Raw genomic sequence first — 20,202 nt, 5'->3', positions numbered from 1 at the left:
TAAATTTAAGGAGGAGATAGAAAGATTTTAAATTAGTAACGGGTTCAAAAGTTATGGGGAGAGGGCGGGAAACTGGAGTTGAGGCCGAAATTACATCAGCTATGATCGTAATGATTGGCGGGGCAGGCTCGAGGGGCTGAATTGCCTACTTCTGCTCCTAGTTCTTATGTTCTTATCTAAGCTTGGGCTGACAAGTGGCAAGTAACATTTGTGCCATGCATGCCAGGCAATGACCATCTCCAACAAGGGAGAATCTAACCATCGCCCCATGACATTCATTGGCATTACCATCACTGAACCCTCCACTATCAAGAGCAGGCTACAAGAGCAGGTCAGAGGCTAGGAATCCTGCACCGAGTAACTCACCTCCTGACTCCCCAAAGCCTGTCCACCATCTACAAGGCACAAGTCAGGAGTGTGATGGAATATTCCCCACTTGCCTGGATGAGTGCAGCTCCAACAACACTCAAGATACTTGACACCTTCCAGGAAAAGCTTGATTGGCACTCCATCCACAAACATTTACTCCTTGCACCACTGATGCACAGTAGCAGCAGTGTGTAACATCTACAAGATGCACTGCAGGAATTCACCAAGGCTCCTTCGACAGCACCTTCCAAACCCACAATCACTACCACCTAGAAGGACAAGGGCAGCAGATAGATGGGAACATCATCACCTGGAAGTTCCCCTCCAAGGCACTCACCATCCTGACTTGGGAACATATCGCAGCCATTCCTTCACTGTCACTGGGTCAAAATCCTGGAACGTCTTCCCTAACAGCACTGTGGGTGTACTTATACCACATGGACTGCAGCGGTCAAGAAGGCAGCTCACCACCACCTTCTCAAGGGCAATTAGAGATAGGCAATAAATGCTGGTCTAGCCAGCGACGCCCACATCCCTTGAATGAATAAAAATTTTAAAATTGATTTGAACATTTCACAGTTGGGAGGGTGCTTTATGCGTTATACTGAATGCAGTCTCTTCTACACTTCTATTTACATGAACATCCCGCTTGTTTAAAACAGCGAGAGGAGAGCCGGGATTTTTACAGGTTAAGACAGTGAGAGTTAAGCCAGGAGCTTTACAGTTTAAGACAGCGAGAGGAGAGCCGGGATTTTTACAGTTTAAGACAGCGAGAGTTGAGCCGGGAGTTTTACGGTTTAAGACAGCGAGAGGAGAGCCGGGATATTTACACTTTAAAGCAGTGAGAGGTGAGCCGGGAGCCAGCAGAGACTGGACCTGTGTTGGAAGGGCAGTGCTGGTGGGAGATAAAAACCGGTGCAGAGAGCCCCTTCAGCCTGCTTCTACCTGTCAGAGCTGAAGTGTGACGTCACAGGAAAACAGGTAGATGATTGGTGGGTATCTCTTCTTTGTCTCTCTTGATTGGCCAATTGGTTTAAATCAGGAGACATTATTACAGCTGAAGAGTACAGTTAAGTAATTCACTTCTAAAATATTTAACACCCAAATTAATTAAATAGAATAGAGATGGCTGGTTAGGTGATGTGTTGCAGCTACAGTATGTGGGAGTTGGTGGACGACGGTGCGACCCACGGTGACCACATCTGCAGCAAGTGTTGGCTGCTCGAGGAACTTTGGCTCAGAGTTGATGAGCTGGAGTCCGAGCTGCAGACACTGTGACACGTCAGGGAGGGGGAGGGTGACCTGGACTCTGTTTCAGGAGGCAGTCACACCCCTTAAATTAATTACAACAAATTTGGTCAGGGGCAGGAGGGTGTGACTGTGAGTGAGGCAGGTATGGGGATCCAGAATTTAGCTTTGGAGGACTCTCAGCCAGTACCTTTGTCCAGTAAGTTTGAGGTTCTTGCTCCCGGTGTGGACAAGGGCACAGACTGTAGGGAGGATGAATGAACTGACCACAGCACCGTGGTACAGAGCGCCATTCAAGTTGGGGGCAGAAAAGAGAAATGTAGTAGTAATAGGGGATAGCATAGTTAGGGAAATAGATACTGTTCTCTGCAGCAAAGACAGAGTCCCAAATGCTGTGTTGCCTACCTGGTTGCCCAGGTTAAGGACATCTTTTCTGGGCTGGAGAGGAACAGCTCGGGGCTAAATTAAAAAGCAGAGCCACAAAGGTAATACTCGTCAGATTACTACCTGAGCCACGTGCAAGTTGGCGTAGGGTAAATAAGATTAGAGAGGTAAATGTGTTGCTCAAAGATTGGTGTGGGAGAAATGGGTTCCAATTCATGGGGCACTGGCACCAGTTCTGAGGAAGGAGAGAGCTGTTCCGTTGGGATGGGCTTCATTTGGATCGTACTGGGATCAGTGTCCTGGCAAATTGTATAACTAGGGTTGTACATTGGACTTTAAACTAATTATTGGTGGAGGGGGTTCAATTGAAGGGAAGTTTAAAAAAAATAAAAAAGAATCGAGAACTCAGAGATGCAGGTTAATGAAGAGGTGAATGATAACCAAATTATGACAGGAAGGGGCAGAAAATATAAGCAGAAGAGTGCAGCAGAAATTAGAACTAGAATGAGTAATAATGGTAAAAAGTCAAAGCTTAAGGCTCTCTATCTGAATGCATGCAGCATTTGTAAGAAGGTAGATGAGTTGACGGCACAAATGGAAATAATTAAATATGACTTGGTAGCTATTACAGAGACATGATTGCAGGGTGACCAAGACTGGGAAGTCAATATTCAAGGGTATTTGAGGTTCTGGAAAAATAGGCAAAAAGGAAAAGCAGGTAGCTTTGTTAATGAAGATATCAGTGCGATGGTGAGTAGTGATATAGGTGCAATAAATATTGATGTGGACTTAGTTTGGGTGGAAATAAGGAATAGCAAGGTGAAGAACCCAACAGTGGGAGTTGTTTATAGGCACCCGAAGAGTTGCCTCACTGTAGGACAAAGTATAAATCGGGAAATAATGGAGGTGTGTAAGGAGGGCGCTACAATTGACATGGGTGATTTTAATCTGCATATTGATTGGACAAATCAGATTCGCAGGGGTAAGTAACATGGAAGACAAATTTGTAGACTGCATCAGGGATTGTTTCTTAGAGCAATACGTTGCACAACCTACCTGGGAACAGGCTATTTTAGATCTAATAATGTGTAACGAGGTAGGATTAATAAGAGATCTCGTAGTTAAGGATCCTGTAGGAGGTAGCAATCACAACACGGTAGAATTTCAAATTCAATGTGAGGGCGAGCAACTCTGGTCTCAAACCAGCGTTCTCAACTTAAATAAGGGCAATTACAGAGGCATGAAGAAAGAGTTGTCTAAAGCTGGCTGGGAAAATAGACTAAGGGGAAGGTCAGTGGATGAGTAGTGGCAGACATTTGAATAGATATTTCATAACACTCAGCAAAAATTTATTCTGGTCAAAAAGAAGGACTAGATGAGAAGGATGAACCACCTATGGTTAATAAAGGCGGTCAAGGAGAGTATCCAATTAAAAATTAAGGCTTACAAGGCGGTGAAAACTCGTGGTAGGCCAGAGTGTTGGGAATTTTTTAGGAACCAGCAGCAGCTGACTGAAAAGCTAATAAAGAGGGAGAAAATTGATTATGACAGTAAATTGGCAAGAGCTTCTATGGTATATAAAAGGCAAGAGAGTAGCTAAAGTGAGCGTGGGAACCTTGGAGGATGCGACTGGAGAACTGATAACGGAACAGGGAAATGGCAGATAATTTAAACCAATATTTTGTATCGGTCTTCACGGTGGAGGACACTAAGCATTCCAAAGGTATCAAATAAGCAAGGAGCTAATAGGAGGAAAGATCTTGTACAATCTCAATCACTAGGGACAAAGTATTTGACAAACTAATGGGACTAAAGGCAGTCAAGTTGCCAGGACCTGATGTCCTCATCCAAGGGTTTTAAGGAAGTGGCTGCAGAGATAGTGGAGACATTGGTGGAAATATCTCAGAACTTACTGGATTCTGGGAGGGTCCCAGTGGATTGGAAAACCGCTAATGTGACACCCCTGTTCAAGAAGGGAGGGAGACAAAAAGCAGGGAACTATAGGCTGGTCAGCCTAACATCTGTCGTTGGGAAAATGCTAGAGCCCTATTATTAAGGAAGAAATAAGTAATAAGCATTTAGAAAAGCTTAATGCAATCAAACAGAGTCAGCATGGTTTTTTGAAAGTTAAATCTTGTTTGACAAATTTGCTGGAGATCTTTGAGGATAAAGCAAGCAGAGTTGATAAAGGGGAGCTGGTAGATGTAGTGTATTTGGATTTCCAGAAGGCATTCGATAAGGTGCAACATAAAAGATTATTGCACAAGATAGGAGCTCACGGTATTGGCATGTATTAGCATGGATTGAGGATTGGTTAACATGCAAGACAGAGTCAGGATTAATGAATCTTTTTCAGATTGGAAAGATGTAACTAGTGGAGTGCCACAAGTATCAGTCCTCGAGCCTCAATTATTTACTATCTACATTAATGACTTGAAAGAGAGGGGGCAGAGTGTAATGTATCCAAATTTGCTGCTGATACAAAAATAGGTGGGTGGGCATGTTGTGATGAGGCCACAAGGAATCTGCAAGGGGATATAGATAGGTTGAGTGAGTGGGCAAAAACTTGACAGATGGAGTTTAATGTAGGGAAGTGTGAGGTCATGCAATTTGGTAAGGAAAATCAAAAGGCAGACTATTATTTGAATGGAGAGAGACTCCAAAAAAGTGCAACACAGAGGGATCTGGGTGGTGTTGTGCATGAAACACAAAAAGTTAGCATGCAGGTGCAGAAGACATGAAATTTTGGCCTAGATGGCTAGGGGGTTGGAGTTGAAAAATAGCAAAGTCTTGTTACAACTCTACAGGGTGTTGGTGAGGCCGCACCTGGAGAACTGTGTACAGTTTTGGTCCCCGTATTTAATAAAATATATACTGGCGTTGGAGGCAGTTCAAAAGAGATTCACTAGGCTGATTACTGGGCTGAAGGGGTTGACTTATCAAGAACGGGTAAACAGGTTCACAGAACCACAGAATCGTAACAGCACAGAAGGAGGCCATTTGGCCCATCATGTCTGCACCAGCCCTCCAAATGAGCATTATGACCTAGTGTCATTGCCCTGCCTTTTCACAGTACCTTTACACCTTGTTTCTAGGGTTAGGCCTTTGTTCACTAGACTTTAGAAGAATGAGGGGTGATCTTATTGAAACATACAAGATTCTGAGGGAGCTTGACAGGGTGGATGTTGAGAAGATGTTTCAACTAATGGGGGAATCTCAAACTAGGGGACATATTTACAGAATGGGGAGAGACTCATTTAAAACAGAGATGCGAAGGAATTTCTCCTCTGAGGGTAGTGAATGTCTGGAATTCTCTACCCCAGAGAGTTGTGGAGGCAAGATCACTGAAAGTATTTTAAGAGGAGGTAGATAGATTTTTGAAATATAGGGGAGTTGAGGGCTATGAGGATCTGTGACAAAGACTTGCTCCTTGGGGCAGGTCAGCTATGACCTTATTGAATCGCAGGGCAGGCTTGAGAAGCCGAATGGCCTCTTGCAACAAAAACAGAAAATGCTGGAAAAACTCAGCTTGTCTAACAGCATCTGTGGAGAGAAAACAAAAGAGTTAATGTTTCAAGTCCGTATGACGCTTCTTCAGGCCTACTCCTGCTCCTATTTCTTATGTAACGTTGGGGGGGTAGTGCTTAACTCTTCAACCAATTGAAGCATTTCTTCTCAAATTAGGCACTTTTGCTTGGTTCTTAAATGGGCTGATAGGAATGGGTGTGTTGGTAAACGAAGGCAGTCAAAGATACCTCTGTGCCCAGAAAAGAAAAACTTATGTTTTGGTTTGTAGGAAAGGGATAAACCAACCATGGTTAGCCAAGAAAGTTAAGGATAGTATCAAATTGAAAGAAGTAACATATAATGTGGCAGAGATTAGTGGTAAGCCAGAGGATTGGAAAAATTTTAAAAACCAACAGAAGATGACCAAAAAAACAATGAAGAGAGAGAAAATAAACTTTGAGGGTAGACTAGCAAGTAATATAAAAACAGACAGTAAGAGCTTATTTAAAAATATGAAAAGGAAGAGAGGCCAAAGTCGACATAGGCCTTTTAAGAGAATGAAGCTGGGGAAATAATAATGGGGAACCAGGAAATGGCAGGGGAGTTGAATAATTGCTTTGCATCAGTCTTCACAGTAGAAGACACTGATAGCTTACCAAAAATACTAAATATGGGGCAAAAGATGGGGGCGAGGGGTTGGAAATAAATACAATAACTATCACTAGAGAAGAAGAACTAAGGAAATTAACAGGGCTAAAGGCCGATAAGTCTCCTGGACCTGATGGGTTGCAACCTAGGATATTAAAGGAAATAACTGCAGAGATAATGGATGCACTGGTAGTAATCTTCCAAGAGTCCTTAGATTCTGGAAAAGTCCCAGAGCATTGGAAAACTGCCAATGTAACACCCTTATTCAAAAAGGGAGGGAGACAAAAAAAAACAGGTAACTGTAGGCCAATTAGCTTAATATCTGTCATTGGAAAAATGTTGAAGTCTGATATAAAGGATTTAATAGAGCATTTAGAAATGCACAATCTAATCAAGCAGAGTTAGCATGGCTTCATGAAGGGAAAATCATGCCTGACAAATTTATTAGAATTCTTTGAGGAGGTAACAAGCAGGATAGATAAAGGGGAACCAGCAGATGTAATGTATTTGGATTTCCAAAAGGCGTTTAATATGGTACCCCACATAAGGCTACTTAATAAGATAAGAGTCCATGGTGTTAGGGGTACTATATTAGCATGGATAGAGGACTGGCACAAACCATAAACGACAGAGAGTTGGGATATGAGGGACATTTTCAGGATGGCAACCTGTAGCTAATGGAGTGCCACAGGGATCAGTGTTAGGGCCTCAATTATTTACAATATATATTAATGACTTGGATGAGGGAAATGAATGTACTATCGTCAAGTTTGTGGATGACACAAAAATAGGTGGAAAGGCAAGTGGTGAGGATGACAGAGTCTACAGCAGGATATAGACAGATTAAGTGAGTGGGCAAAAACATGGCAGATGGAATATGATGTGTGAAGGTGTGAGGTTATGCACTTTGGCAGGAAAAATAGAGGAGCTGAATATTGTTTAAATGGAGAAACGCTGAAGAAAGCTGCAGCACAGAGGGATTTGGGGGTCCTCATGCATGAATCCCAAAAAGCTAGCATACAAGTTCAGCAGGTAATAGGTAAGGCAAATGGAATGTTGGCCTTTATTTCAAAGGGTATGGAGTATAAAAATAGGGAAGTCTTGCTAAAACTATACAAGGTGCTAGTTAGACCACACCTAGAATACTGTGAACAGTTTTGGTCCCCTTATCTAAAAGATATCCTGGCATTGGAGATAGTCCAGACAAGGTTTGCTAGGTTAATTCCGGGTATGGTGGGATTTTCTTATGAGGAGAGGTTGAGTAGGTTGGGCCTGTACTCACTCATTGGAGTTTAGAAGAATGAGAGTCTACCTTATTGAAACATATAAGATTCTTAGGGGGCTTGACAGGGTGGATGCTGAGAAGTTGTTCCCCTATGTGGGAGAGTCTAGGACCAGAGGGCATTATCTCAGAGCAAGGGGTCGCCCATTTAAAACAGAGATGAGGAGGAATTTCTTCTCTGAAGGTAGTGAATCTGTGGAATTCTTTACTGCAGAGAACTGTAGAGGCTGGGTCGTTAAGTATATTCAAGGCTGAGATAGACCGATTTTTAATCAGTAAGGGAATCAAGCATTACAGGGAAAAGGGCAGGAAAGTGGAGTTGAGGATTATCAGATCAGGCATGATCTCATTGAATGGCAGAGCAGACTCGATGGGCCAAATGGCCTACTTCTGCTCCTCTGTCTTATGGTCTTACAGTTAAGCAACCTCCACAAAACAAGAAGGATATATACCTAGGGTAGGAACTCTGATGCAGGGTAGATATCTGGAACACAGTAACCAATGCTTCTGGCTCCAACATCATATGAAATAAGACAGTACAGGAAAAACTCAGCACCTCCGGGCGCATCTGTAGAGAAAGAAACTGTTTCTCTCTCCACAGATGCTGCCAGACCTGCTGAGATTTCCAGCACTTTGTTTTTAATTTCAGATTTCCAGCATCTGCAGTATTTTTTTTATTCTAAGATCGAGTTTAGAATTTGTTTCAGGAACTTCGTTTTGTGTGTTTTTTTTTTGCTGGAAAATCTTTGTTAGTGTTGTATCCTGTTGACCTGATTCCTGGAGTTTCCAATTCTCAGGAGTATCTTTTAAAGGTGCTAGTTGATTTGGATCATGAACCCACATCCTGCACTCTTGACTTAGTTAGCTCCATTGCGGCATAGGCAAGTCCTAGTCCTCTGCAACTTTCAAGAAGTCGGGCCAGCTTTTCAATTAGTCAGGGTTCATGGCCTCTCAGAGGTGTCATGAATCATCATCTGCATGAGTGAACCTTGCGCAAGTTAAGTTCAAAAGGTCCTCCTCATGCTTCCACACCAAGTTATGTCATCTCCTCCCCCACCCCCCCCCCAAAATGACTGGAGGATGGTAGATTGGTGTTTCCCCAAGGGTCAGTGCTAGGACCACTGCTGTTTTTGATATATATATATATTATATATATATATAAATGACCTGGATATTGGAATACAGAGTACAATTTCAAAATTTGTCAATGATACCAAACATGGAAGAGTGGTCAACAGTGAGGATAGTATGAACCAACTGCAAAAGGACATAGATAACAGAATGGGCAGATAAATGGCAGATGGAGTTTAATATAGAAATGTGTGACGTGATGCATTTTGGCAGAAGAGACAGGGAGAGGCAATAGTGACTTAATGGCACAGTGCTAAAGGCTGTGCAGGGGCAGAGGGACCTGGAGGTGCAAGTGCATTGAACTTTAAAGGTTGTAGGACATATTGAGAGAATGGTTAGCAAAGCATTTGGGATCTTGAGCTTCATAAATAGAGGCATTGAATATAAAAGCTGGAAAGTTAGGCTGAATCTTTATAAAGCTCTGACTAGGCCCCAACTAGAGAATTGCATCCAGTTCTGTTCACACTTCAGGAAGGATTTGCAGGTCCTTGAAAAGGGCAGAGGGGATTTAGCAGAATGGTTCCAGGGATGGGGAATTTTAGTTCCAAGGTTAGGTTGGGAAAGGTGGGGCTTTTCTCCTTGGAGTAAAGAAGGTTGAGAGTGGATTTGATAGACATGTACATGATTCTGATCTATTTAGATAAGATAGACAAGAAAAAACTGTTCCCATTAGCTGATATTATGGGGCTTAGAGCACTCAGATTTAAGGCTTTGTATAAAAGATGCATGGGGAATATGAGGGAGACTGTTTTTATGCAGCAAGTGGGAATGACCTGGAACTCGCTGCCCACGAGGATGGTGGCTGTTGAAACAATCAATGATTTCAAAAGGGAATTGGATGGGTGTTCGAGGGAAATAAACTTGCAGGGCTATGGGGATCGAGCAGGGGAGTGGGACTGATTGTATTGCTCTGCGGAGAGCCAGCATGTACTCAATGGGCCGAATGGCCGCCTCCTTTGTCGTAAATGACTATTTTCTCAATAAGGTCCTCTGACCCTTTAACTTGTAATGCTGAAAATATTCTTGGCTGGTTGTGATGCAGCAGAAAGTTCCTACTCCTTTTGTTTTGCTCTGTTTCAGATTGTATTGTTGAACCACCTCGAGCAACCTCTTTATTTACTCCTCAAGCTTGGCATAGCTGTCACAAACTGATTTACGTGCGACCAAACCCCAAGACGGGCGTACCTGTTGGACACTGGCCAATCCCTGAATCTTTCTGGCCGGATCAAAACTCCCCCACACTGGTAAGTATCAGTGATCAGGACAGATTGTTACTCTTTACAGAAGCTCTTTATTGCTGTTTTAACTTGATCAGTGTTTTTTAATTAATTTATTAAATTTAATCTAGTGCAGGTACCAATACTTTATAAACAGGAAACACATTTAAAACAAAAGTTTTTTAAATTAGATTGAAAGAAAATAATTCAAGGACTTTTACAGCCTTAAGCTCTAAGCAATCAAGCATCGCAAATTTCAAAATAATCAGATTTTTTTGATTGGGAGTGAAGCTTGACAGGTTAATGAATGGAACCGTTTTATAGAGTCATGGAGTTTTACAGCATGGAAAGAGACCCTTTGGCCCATCGTGTGCGCGCCGGCCATCAGTCCCCTATCTACTTTAATCCCATTTTCAGCACTTGGCCAGTATCCCTGTATGCTATGGCGTTTCAAGTGTTCATCTAAATACTAAAATGCTGTGAGGGTTCCTGCCTCTACCACCCTTTCAGGCAGTGTGTTCCAGATACCCTGCCCTACCCTATGGGTGAAAAACTTTTCCTCAAATCCCCTCTAAGTCTTCCTCCTGCCCTTTACCTTAAATCTATGCCCCCTGGTTATTGACCCCTCCACTAAGGGTTTCTTCCTATCTATGCCGCTCGTAATTTTGTGCACCTCAATCAGGTCCCCCCTCAGCCTTCTCTGCACTAAGGAAAATAACCCCAACCTATCCAGTCTCTCTTCATACCTGAAATGCTCCAGCCCAGTCAACATCCTGGTGAATCTCCTCTGCACCCTCTCCAGTGTAATCACATCCGTCTTCTGGTGTGATGACCAGAACTGCACACACTACTCCAGATGTGGCCTAAAATGTCAGCTATACAGTTGAATCATAACCTCCCTGCTCTTGTATTCAGTGCCTTGACTAACAAAGGCAAGTATCTCATTTGCCTTCTTAACCACCTTATCTACCTGTCCTGCTGCCTTCCAGGATCTATGGACATGACAAGGTCCCTCTCATCCTCTGTGCTTCCTAAGGTCCAACCATTCATCGTGTATTCCCTTACCTTGTTAGTCCTCCCAAAATGCATCACCTCTCACTTTTCAGAATTAAATTCCATTTGCCACTGTTCTGCCCATCTGACCAGCCCATCTATATCATCCTGTCCTGTAGCCTAAGGCTTTGCTTCTTACTATTTTTGTAAAACACAATTAGCAGGCAAAATTGTAAAGACAGATGGGCTGTCTTTGTGATGAATAGAAGATCACTGAGACAGAACAGTGGTGAGGTTGCATATCATAGTGGAGTTTTTGTCTGGGCCATGGCCCTGCCAATATTAATTTGGTGGAGGTTTTGGCTCATCATTGACCTGATGGCATACAAACGGTTAAACAGTAATGATTTAGAAGACTGTTTATGTTGTCCATTCCAAATGGCCTGATGTTATTAAACGTCAACCTTGTAATGTGGAACTGGAGTCACGAACAGGGTAGATTGGGTAGGAGTGGAAAGGTTCCCTTTCCTGAAGACCTCTGGAACGTTTTAATTTATGACAAACTCGCAGCCTGGATGATTCTTTAAATTACCAAATTTATTGATTTCCATTTCACAGCTGACCATGCTGGGGTTTGAATTTGTGATCCCTGGCTTGCTGGTCCAGCACTTACTGTACCTGTGCTGGTACCAATGTACTTGAGGCTTCCCGCCTGCCAAATGTCCCTGAGGCATGACAGGTTGATGAGGAATAAATGGGAGAGCAGACTCAGGACACACTTTAGGTGGACTGAAGTTGTTGAACTCAGTGTTAAGGCTGGAAGGCTGTAAAGTGCCTAATTGAAAGCTGAGGTGCTGTTCTTCCAGTTTGTGCTGGGCTTCACCGGAACATTGCAGCAGGCCAAGGACAGACATGTGGGCAAGAGAGAAGGGTGAAGTGTTAAAATGGCAAGTGACAAGAAGGTCTGGGTCATGCTTGCGGACTGAGCGGAGGTGTTCTGCAAATCACAGAATCACTCAGTGCAGAAGAGACACTTTGGTCCATCGAGTCTGCACCGACACGTGAGAAACACCTGACCTACGTACTTAATCCCATTTACCAGCACTTGGCCCATAGCCTTGAATGTTATGACGTGCCAAGTGCTCATCCAGGCACTTTTTAAAGGATGTGAGGCAACCCGCCTCCACCACCCTCCCAGGCAGCATATTCCAGACCGTCACCACCCTCTGGGTAAAAAATGTTTTTCCTCACATCCCCCCCTAAACCTCCTGCCCCTCACCTTGAACTTGTGTCCCCTCATGACTGACCCTTCAGCTAAGAGGAACAGCTGCTCCCTATCTACCCTGTCCATGCCCCTCGTAATCTTGTACATTCGATTAGGTCGCCCCTCAGTCTTCTCTACTCCAACGAAAACAACCCAAGTCTATCCAACCTCTCTTCATAACATAAATGTTTCATCCCAGGCAACATCCTGGTGAATCTCCTCTGCACCCCCTCCAGTGCAATCACATCCTTCCTATAATGTGGCGACCAGAACTGCACACACTACTCCAGCTGTGGCCTCACCAAGGTTCAATACAACTCCAACATGACCTCCCTACTTTTGTAATCTATGCCTTGACTGATAAAGGCAAGTGTCTCACGTGCCTTTTTCACCACCCCACTAACGTGCCCCTCCACCTTCAGAGATCTATGGACCCACACGCCAAGGTCGCTTTGTTCCTCAGAACTTCCTAGTATCATGCCATTCATTGAATACTTTCTTGTCAAATTACTCCTTCAGGATTAAATTCCATCTGCCACTTATCTGCCCGTTTGACCACCCCATCTATATCTTCCTGTAGACCAAGACACTCAACCTCACTGTTAACCACCCGGCCAATCTTTGTGTCATCCACAACTTACTAATCCTACCCCCCACATAGTCATCTATATCGTTTATGTAAATGACAAATAATAGGGGACCCAGCACAGATCCCTGTGGTATGCACTGGACACTGGCTTCCAGTCACTAAAGCATTCTTCTGTCATCACCCACTATCTCCTACAACTAAGCCAATTTTGAATCCACCTTATCAAACTTCCCCGAATCCTATGTGCATTTGCCGCCTTTATAAGTCTCCCATGTGGGCCCTTGTCAAAGGCTTTGCTGAAATCCATATAAACTACATCAACTGCACTACCCTCATCTACTCACCTGGTCACCTCCTCAAAAAATTCAATCAAATTTGTTAGGCATGACCTCCCTCTGACAAAGCCATGCTGACTATCCCTGATCAAACCTTGTCTCTCCAAGTGGAGATAGATTCTCTTCTTCAGAATTTTCTCCAATACTTTCCCTACCACTGATGTGAGACTAATTGGTCTGTAGTTCCCTGTCTTATCTCTCCAACCCTTCTTAAATAGCAGAACCACATTAGCTGTTCTCCAGTCCTCTGGCACCTCCCCTGTGGCCAGAGAGGAATTAAAAATTTGGATCAGAGCCCCTGCGATCTCCTCCTTTGCCTCTCTCAGTAGTCTGGAACACAAATCATCCGGACCTGGAGATTTGACCACTTTTAAGCCTGCCAACACCTCCAATACCTTGTCACTCCCTATATCAATTTGCTCAAGAACCTCGCAGTCTCTCTCCCCGAGTTCGATACCTTCATCTTTGTTCTCTGGGGTGAAGACGGATGTGAAGTATTTGTTCAACACTCTAGCGATGTCCTCTGGCTCCAGCCATAGATTGCTCCCTTGGTCCCTTATGGGCCCTACTATTTCCCTGGTTATCCTCTTCCCATTGATATACTTATAGAATATCTTGGGACTTTCCCTACTTTTACCAGCCAGAGCTTTCTCATATCCCCTCTTTGCTCTCCTAATTGCTTTCTTAAGCTCCACCCTGCACTTTCTGTACTCCACTAATGCCTCTACTGATTTGCTTCCCTTATACCTGCTAAAAGCCCCTCTTTTCCTTCACAAAGTGGTCACAGCCTGCATTTAGTCTCCCCAATGTAGAGCAGCACTGGGAGCAGCAAATGAAATGGATCAAATTGAAGGGGGTGCAAGTGAACCGCTGCTTCACCTGCAAGGAGTGTTGGGGCCTCGGGTGATGAGGTGGACTTATCACCAACCTTGTAAATAGGGCCCAAGCCATTTGTTTACTGTGGAAGCTTGATGCTGAAATTGAGCTCATCAAAGGCATCTTGCAGGATAATGTCTACGCTGATCAGATCATTGCTTGCTGTATATCGCAGAAACTCATGAATGGGCCAAAGGCCAGCTCTTTGAGTCCCAAGAAGTGTCCAGTCTACCTCAGATTACCCTGGAAGGATAAGGTCACTCAAAGATTTGAACAACAGATGAAGCTAGCCATTTGACGCTGCTACTATGCAGTAGCAATATGAGGGGTATTCGCCACTAACAGGATGCTGCCATCAAGCTAAAAGGGCATTCTGCCTATCACAAAAATGAATGATGTAGTATATGAATTTCAATGCCGGTGTGATGCTAGGTATGTAGGCCATATGTCCCAAAGACTGGCAGATCGTATCATACAGCATGTCCCTTCAGCTGTTTGAAATGGACAAGGCACCGACTGTGACCAACCAACACGTGTGCGCAAAGCTTAAAACAGTGTCCAACATTTGATGTGATTTTGGGATTAGGCAACACAGGCTAAACAATGAGATAAGAACAAAAAAACTGCGAATGCTGGAAATCCAAAACAAAAACAATTACCTGGAGACCTGCTGAGTTTTTCCAGGTAATTCTGTTTTTGTACAGGCTAAACAATCTTGAGTGTGCTAAGAATTATTCCGACAACCACTTTAAGATTATCAGCTGGGCTCCCAGTGTGGCACACTTCTGCGTGCTGGGGGTTACATATATTAATATAAAGGGCCTTGTCTTTTGCAGACAGGAAGAATGTGCACACACTGTGCCCATTTCAACTAAACAAAGTAAGTGACAGCCATTCTCTAGTTCATTCCCCAGGGCAATGCCTTGACCAGTCAGAGTCAACCTGTCTGCTTTGAGTTTAAACAAAGCTTGGCAGTTAACTGTCAATCTTAAGTTAACTGGTACATTCTCCCATGGTAACGCCTCTACCAATCAGCAATCTCTTCTCATTGTCCTGATGAGTGCAAGACGAAAAGCTTCGACAACATTCTCTTTTCAGAAATACTCAAGTTCTGTACTACCAAATGACTATTTATATCCTTATTTGGCTTGTTGTCCATTTTTGTTTAATGTTTTAATGAAATGCCTTGATTTGCATTCTTAGATTAAAGATCCTATGTAAATGAAAATTGTTTTTGACGATTCTTGTTGTGTAATTCAGCAGCATGCAGTGATTAATTAACATGTTTAATTGCAAAATAAATACCTGGCATCAAAATTAATGTATTAAAATTGAACAAAATACTGGAAATGCGTAGCAAATCTAAAGAAAAATAATTTATGTTGTGGGTGTAGACCTTTCGTAAGAACTGGAAACTGGAAGTCTTCAAAATTGAATGAATGCAATAAACCAGTGTTAATACCCTCCATTTATCCAAATATCCTCCATATACGTAACCCTCCATCTCAGTGTTCTCAAATAATCTGTTTTATTCCTTTATAAAGGTGTGAAATAGGCAGAATCAGCCACCCTCAAAGTTCCCAGTCGGACAGGATAGTGATTAAGTGGACCAAATGTTTTTCTGATTGCTAACCTTTTTCGAGGTTTATAAATTTTGTGATTGAATGCAAGATATGCAGGAAATATACCTTTGGGATACAAGCCCACACATTCCATTATTTTAGGAAGTGAGTGCAGATCAAGGGATGCTCACAGGATATTTTGATTAGGTTGTTATTGCAACCTCTGCCCCATAGGAACAGGAGTAAGCTATTCAATCTTATTAGTCTAGTTACTGAAACTAAATTGCTTTAATACTCAGCTGCTTTTCCTATTTTTGAGAAGAGATTTATAAGGATCCTACTTGCATGTACTTAAAATAGATTTTAAGAAGATAATAGAACCAGCAATAATGTAAAATAGATTATTATAGACACTTGGAATTTTTAATAAAGTAGCAATATTTGGCAAGAACAAGATTCATTGGAAGTGGGATTACTTTCAGGAGTGCTTCTCAAACCTTTTCTCAATCTGACCCCATTTTAATGCCTCAGACTTGTGTGACCCCACAGAGAAAATTGAGGCAGACGAAGAGTTGTTGAGCAGGAGTTTTTTTTTAATTTGTTCATGGGATGTGGGCGTGGTTGGCTAGGCCAGCATTAGTTGCCCTTGAGAAGGTGGTAGTGAGCCTCCTTCTTGATCCATAAGACTTAGGAGCAGAAATTCGGCCATTTGGCCCATCGAGTCTGCTCCACCATTCAATCATGGCTGATAGGTTTCTCAACCCCATTCTCCCCGTAACCTTTGATCCCCTTACCAATCAAGAGCCTATCTATCTCGGTTAGCCGCCCATGTGGTGTAGGTACACCCACAGTGCTGTCAGGAAGGGAGTTCCAGGATTTTGACCCAACAACAGTGAAGGAACGGTGAGATATTTCCAACTCAGGATGGCGAGTGGGGGCATTAAAACTGCTGGGTTTGCCCTGAAAAAAACGAAGTCTCACCTTTTTACAGGCTGTTGTTGTGGCAGCAGTCCAACCTCAGCGAATAGCCAATTAAACTACACCCACCAACAGCAAAAACAACCCAAACATTTAAAGGGGCCTTGCAGCTTTCAAAACTCGGTCTGAGCTCCACAGCCACCATTGCTTCCTGGGAGCTTCTGACCCCAAAATCCCGTCCTGCAACCGCACTGGGTTTGTGGCATACAGTTCGGGAACTCTTGCTTTAGGGAAATTGAAGTTTTCCATTTTTGGATAGCAGTGTCTGCATTAAGTATTCCTAAGATAAGAATAGTACAGCTAGCTCCTATATCATCAGAGGTATATTCAGAAACTCCAAACTTCCAGCAGAATCAGTTGCAGCATTTGTATTAATGTCCTTCCTTCTGACCCCAGCCATCCTTTTTTTTTCTGTACAGCTGTAACTCAGTCCCAATTAGTGCTAGATTATAGGGGGTGGGGTGGAATAGAACCTTCCCAGGAGCGCATGCTATCCTGTCTGCCACATTTGATATCATATACCTGTCAGATTCAACTTTCTGATCGAAGCATTTGCAGTCTACAGAAATTATGCTGCTGCCTGTATCCTCACTCGCACCAACTTTTGGTCACTCATCACCCCTGTGCTCTCTGGCTCCCAGTTTGGTAATGCCTCAATTTTAAAATACACACTTGTGTACAAATTCCACCATGACCTTGCCCTTCCGTAGCCTTCTCTAGCCTCATAGCCCTCTGAGATATCTCCACTCTTCCAATTCTCAAGGCTATGTGCCAAGTGCTGGTAAATGGGATTAGGTAGGTAGATCAGGTGTTTCTCAGGTGTCGGTGCAGACTCGATGGGCCGAAGGGCCTCTTCTGCACTGTGATTCTGTGAATTCTGATCTCTCATCCATCACACATTTATACGCTGTAGCATTGGCAGCTTAGCTCCTAGTCTCTGGAATTTCTTACTTAAACTTCAGTGACTCCCTACCTCTCTTTTCCTTTAAAACACACCTTAAAACCTATCTCTATGAGCTAGCTTTTGGTCATCTGTCTTTATGTCTCCTTCTTTGCCTTGTTCTCAGTTGCGTCTGGTAACACTTCTGCGAAGCAACTTGAAAAATTTTCCTACATTAAAGGTGTTCTAAAAATGCAAGTTGTGTTTGATGTGTTTGTTGTGTCCTGTTCATGTTGCAGATTTCTCCTAGCTTCTCCTCCTGCCTGTATTATTTTGTTCTGGTTTGACGGGATTTGTTGCTGATCCTACTCTGGCCTGCATCAGAGCATGGTCATTTTACTCTGATGCTTTTGCTTCTGGCTTCAAACTCCATGTTCTTTGTTCCGGGTCTTTCATGGGTCTGCAGTACTAAGTCTCTTGTCAGAAGAGAAATTCCAATAATCTGATTTTGTAGTTTCTTAATGTATTACTGGGAATTTATCAGACTATTCTGAACTGCACAGTGGATAATGAGCTGAACCTGCTGGCAGGATGTTAACTGAGAGACTGTGCCAGTGTTGCTTCTGGGGAGGGAGGATAATGAGGAATCTTCATGCATTGTCTGATGGAATGAGCAAATAATGGTGCATTATGGTAGCTCTTGTCTTATGAAAGTTGTGCTGGGCAGAGGGTGAGCAAAGGTGGCAGGGCAAGGGACATAGTTGTGTTAGACATGGCTCAGTGCCTCATCATACACGATTTTGGCCCATCGTGTCCGTGCCGGCCATCAAGCCCCCATCTATTCTAATCCCATTTTCCAGCACTTGGCCCATAGCCCTGAATGCTATGGCGTTTCAAGAGCTCATCTAAATACCACTTAAATGTCATGAGGGTTCCTGCCTCTACCACCCCCTCAGTCGGTGTATTTTAGATTCCAACCACCCTGAGGGTGAAAAAAGTTTGCTTCAAATTCCCTCTAAACCTCCTGCCCCTTACCTTAAATCTATACCCCCTGGTTATTTACACTTCCGCTAAGGGGAACAGTTTCTTCCTATCTATGCCGCTCATAATTTTTCATACCTATATCAGGTCCACCCCTCAACCTGAGTCAGCAGGTTGTGACTTTGATCCCCTACACCAGAATTTTTGGGCTGCGGAGGGAGCATTGCACTGTCAGATGGTGATTACTCTGGGAGAACTGCATGCTTGGAGGGTCAGCATTTGAGGAAGCACAGCAGTGTCTCAGTGGTGATGGTGCAGCTTTCTGTCACTGTCACAGTACTGAGGGAGTGCTGTGCTGTTGGAGGGACAGTATTGTGGGAATGCTGCACTGTTGGGAGGATCAGTATTGAGGGAGTGCTGCACTGTCGGAGGGGCAGTACAGAGGGAGCGCTGCACTGTCGGGTGGGCAGTATGGAGGGAGCGCTGTCACTGTTGGAGTGTCAGTACTGAGGGTGTGCTGCACGGTTGGTGCCATCTTGTGGATGAACATGGAGCCTGTAATTCTTGCAGGAAAATCATGTTGACTTTTAGATGGGAACAAAATCCGATGTCACTGTGGACTGGCCGTGTTCACCTTTTAGCTTTTGGTTGACAATAGTCTCGAACTGGGTCGTGAAATATACTGGAAAGGAGGGGTGCCCTTAAGAGTTCATCATGTTCCCAAAATATTTATCTTGTGAATAATGCACTACTCTGTAAATTTTAACTAGACTGCAAGAGCACTGAGTCCTGTATAGGTTAGTTTAGTATCATTGAGACCTTTGTCACCATTAATTTTTTATTCCTGAACTACCTGGTTTTAGTGTTGCAGCAGATGTTGTGGTTCTGTTAGGCAGGTTTATTTCCAGCAAGGGCATCCTGTCAAAAGTTGCAAAAAAATTGAGAAACAGCAAATTGTAGTATCAATGCTCCCTCCCTATACTGTACAAACGAAATGTTAAGCACCTAATTAATATTTATCCTCCTCTTGTGTTTGATCCACAGCCTCCACGTACTGCTCACCCTGTAGTAAGGTTCTCCTGTGCTGATTGTGAACCAATGGTCATTGACAAATTGCCCTTTGACAAATACGAACTCGAACCCTCACCTTTGACCCAGTACATTCTAGAGCGTAAATCCCCTCACACCTGCTGGCAGGTAAGTGCACTACTGGCTCCAGTGAATGTGTATTCTGCATTTGTACCTGGGCCAGTCTGATTTTTATTTTTATTCTTCCTGTATTGTTATGAGGAAGTGGGTAATAGAATGTCATAGAGCTATACAGCACCGAAACAGGCCTTTTGGCCCATCGTGTCCGTGCCGGCCATCAAGCCCCCATCTGTTCTAATCCCATTTTCCAGCACTTGGCCCATAGCCCTGAATGCTATGGCGTTTCAAGAGCTCATCTAAATACCACTTAAATGTCATGAGGGTTCCTGCCTCTACCACCCCCTCAGTCGGTGTATTTTAGATTCCAACCACCCTGAGGGTGAAAAAAGTTTGCTTCAAATTCCCTCTAAACCTCCTGCCCCTTACCTTAAATCTATACCCCCTGGTTATTTACACTTCTGCTAAGGGGAACAGTTTCTTCCTATCTATGCCGCTCATAATTTTTCATACCTCTATCAGGTCCACCCCTCAGCCTTCTCTACTCTAAGGAAAACAACCCTAGTCTATCCAGTCTCTCTCCATAGCTGAGTGCTCCAGCCCAGGCAACATCCTGGCAAATCTCCTCTGCACCCTCTCCAGTGTAATCACATCCTTCCAATGGTGTGGCGGCCAGAACTGCACACAGTACTCCAGCTGTGGCCCAGCCAGCGTTTTATACAGCTCCAACATAACCTCCCTGCCCTTGTATTCTGTGCCTCGGCTAATAAAGGCAAGTATCCCATATGCCGCATTAACCAACTTATCTACCT

General features: G+C 43.6%; 1 protein-coding gene across 1 annotated transcript in view; it reads left to right on the top strand.

Annotated features, from left to right (window-relative positions):
- The window catches only part of ints6l (integrator complex subunit 6 like), a 203,486-nt gene that overhangs the window by 115,291 nt on the left and 67,993 nt on the right, over positions 1 to 20,202 (top strand). Inside the window, exons 7-8 of the mRNA XM_041195994.1 lie at positions 9,650 to 9,813; positions 19,289 to 19,441. Of these exons, the coding sequence (XP_041051928.1) occupies positions 9,650 to 9,813; positions 19,289 to 19,441 (317 nt within the window). The remainder of the gene's footprint in view (positions 1 to 9,649; positions 9,814 to 19,288; positions 19,442 to 20,202) is intronic.

This window comes from Carcharodon carcharias, chromosome 9, assembly GCF_017639515.1.
Source record: "Carcharodon carcharias isolate sCarCar2 chromosome 9, sCarCar2.pri, whole genome shotgun sequence".
NCBI lineage: Eukaryota > Metazoa > Chordata > Chondrichthyes > Lamniformes > Lamnidae > Carcharodon > Carcharodon carcharias.
Note: the sequence above shows the minus strand (reverse complement) of the source record. Positions and strands in the feature narration are given on the sequence as shown.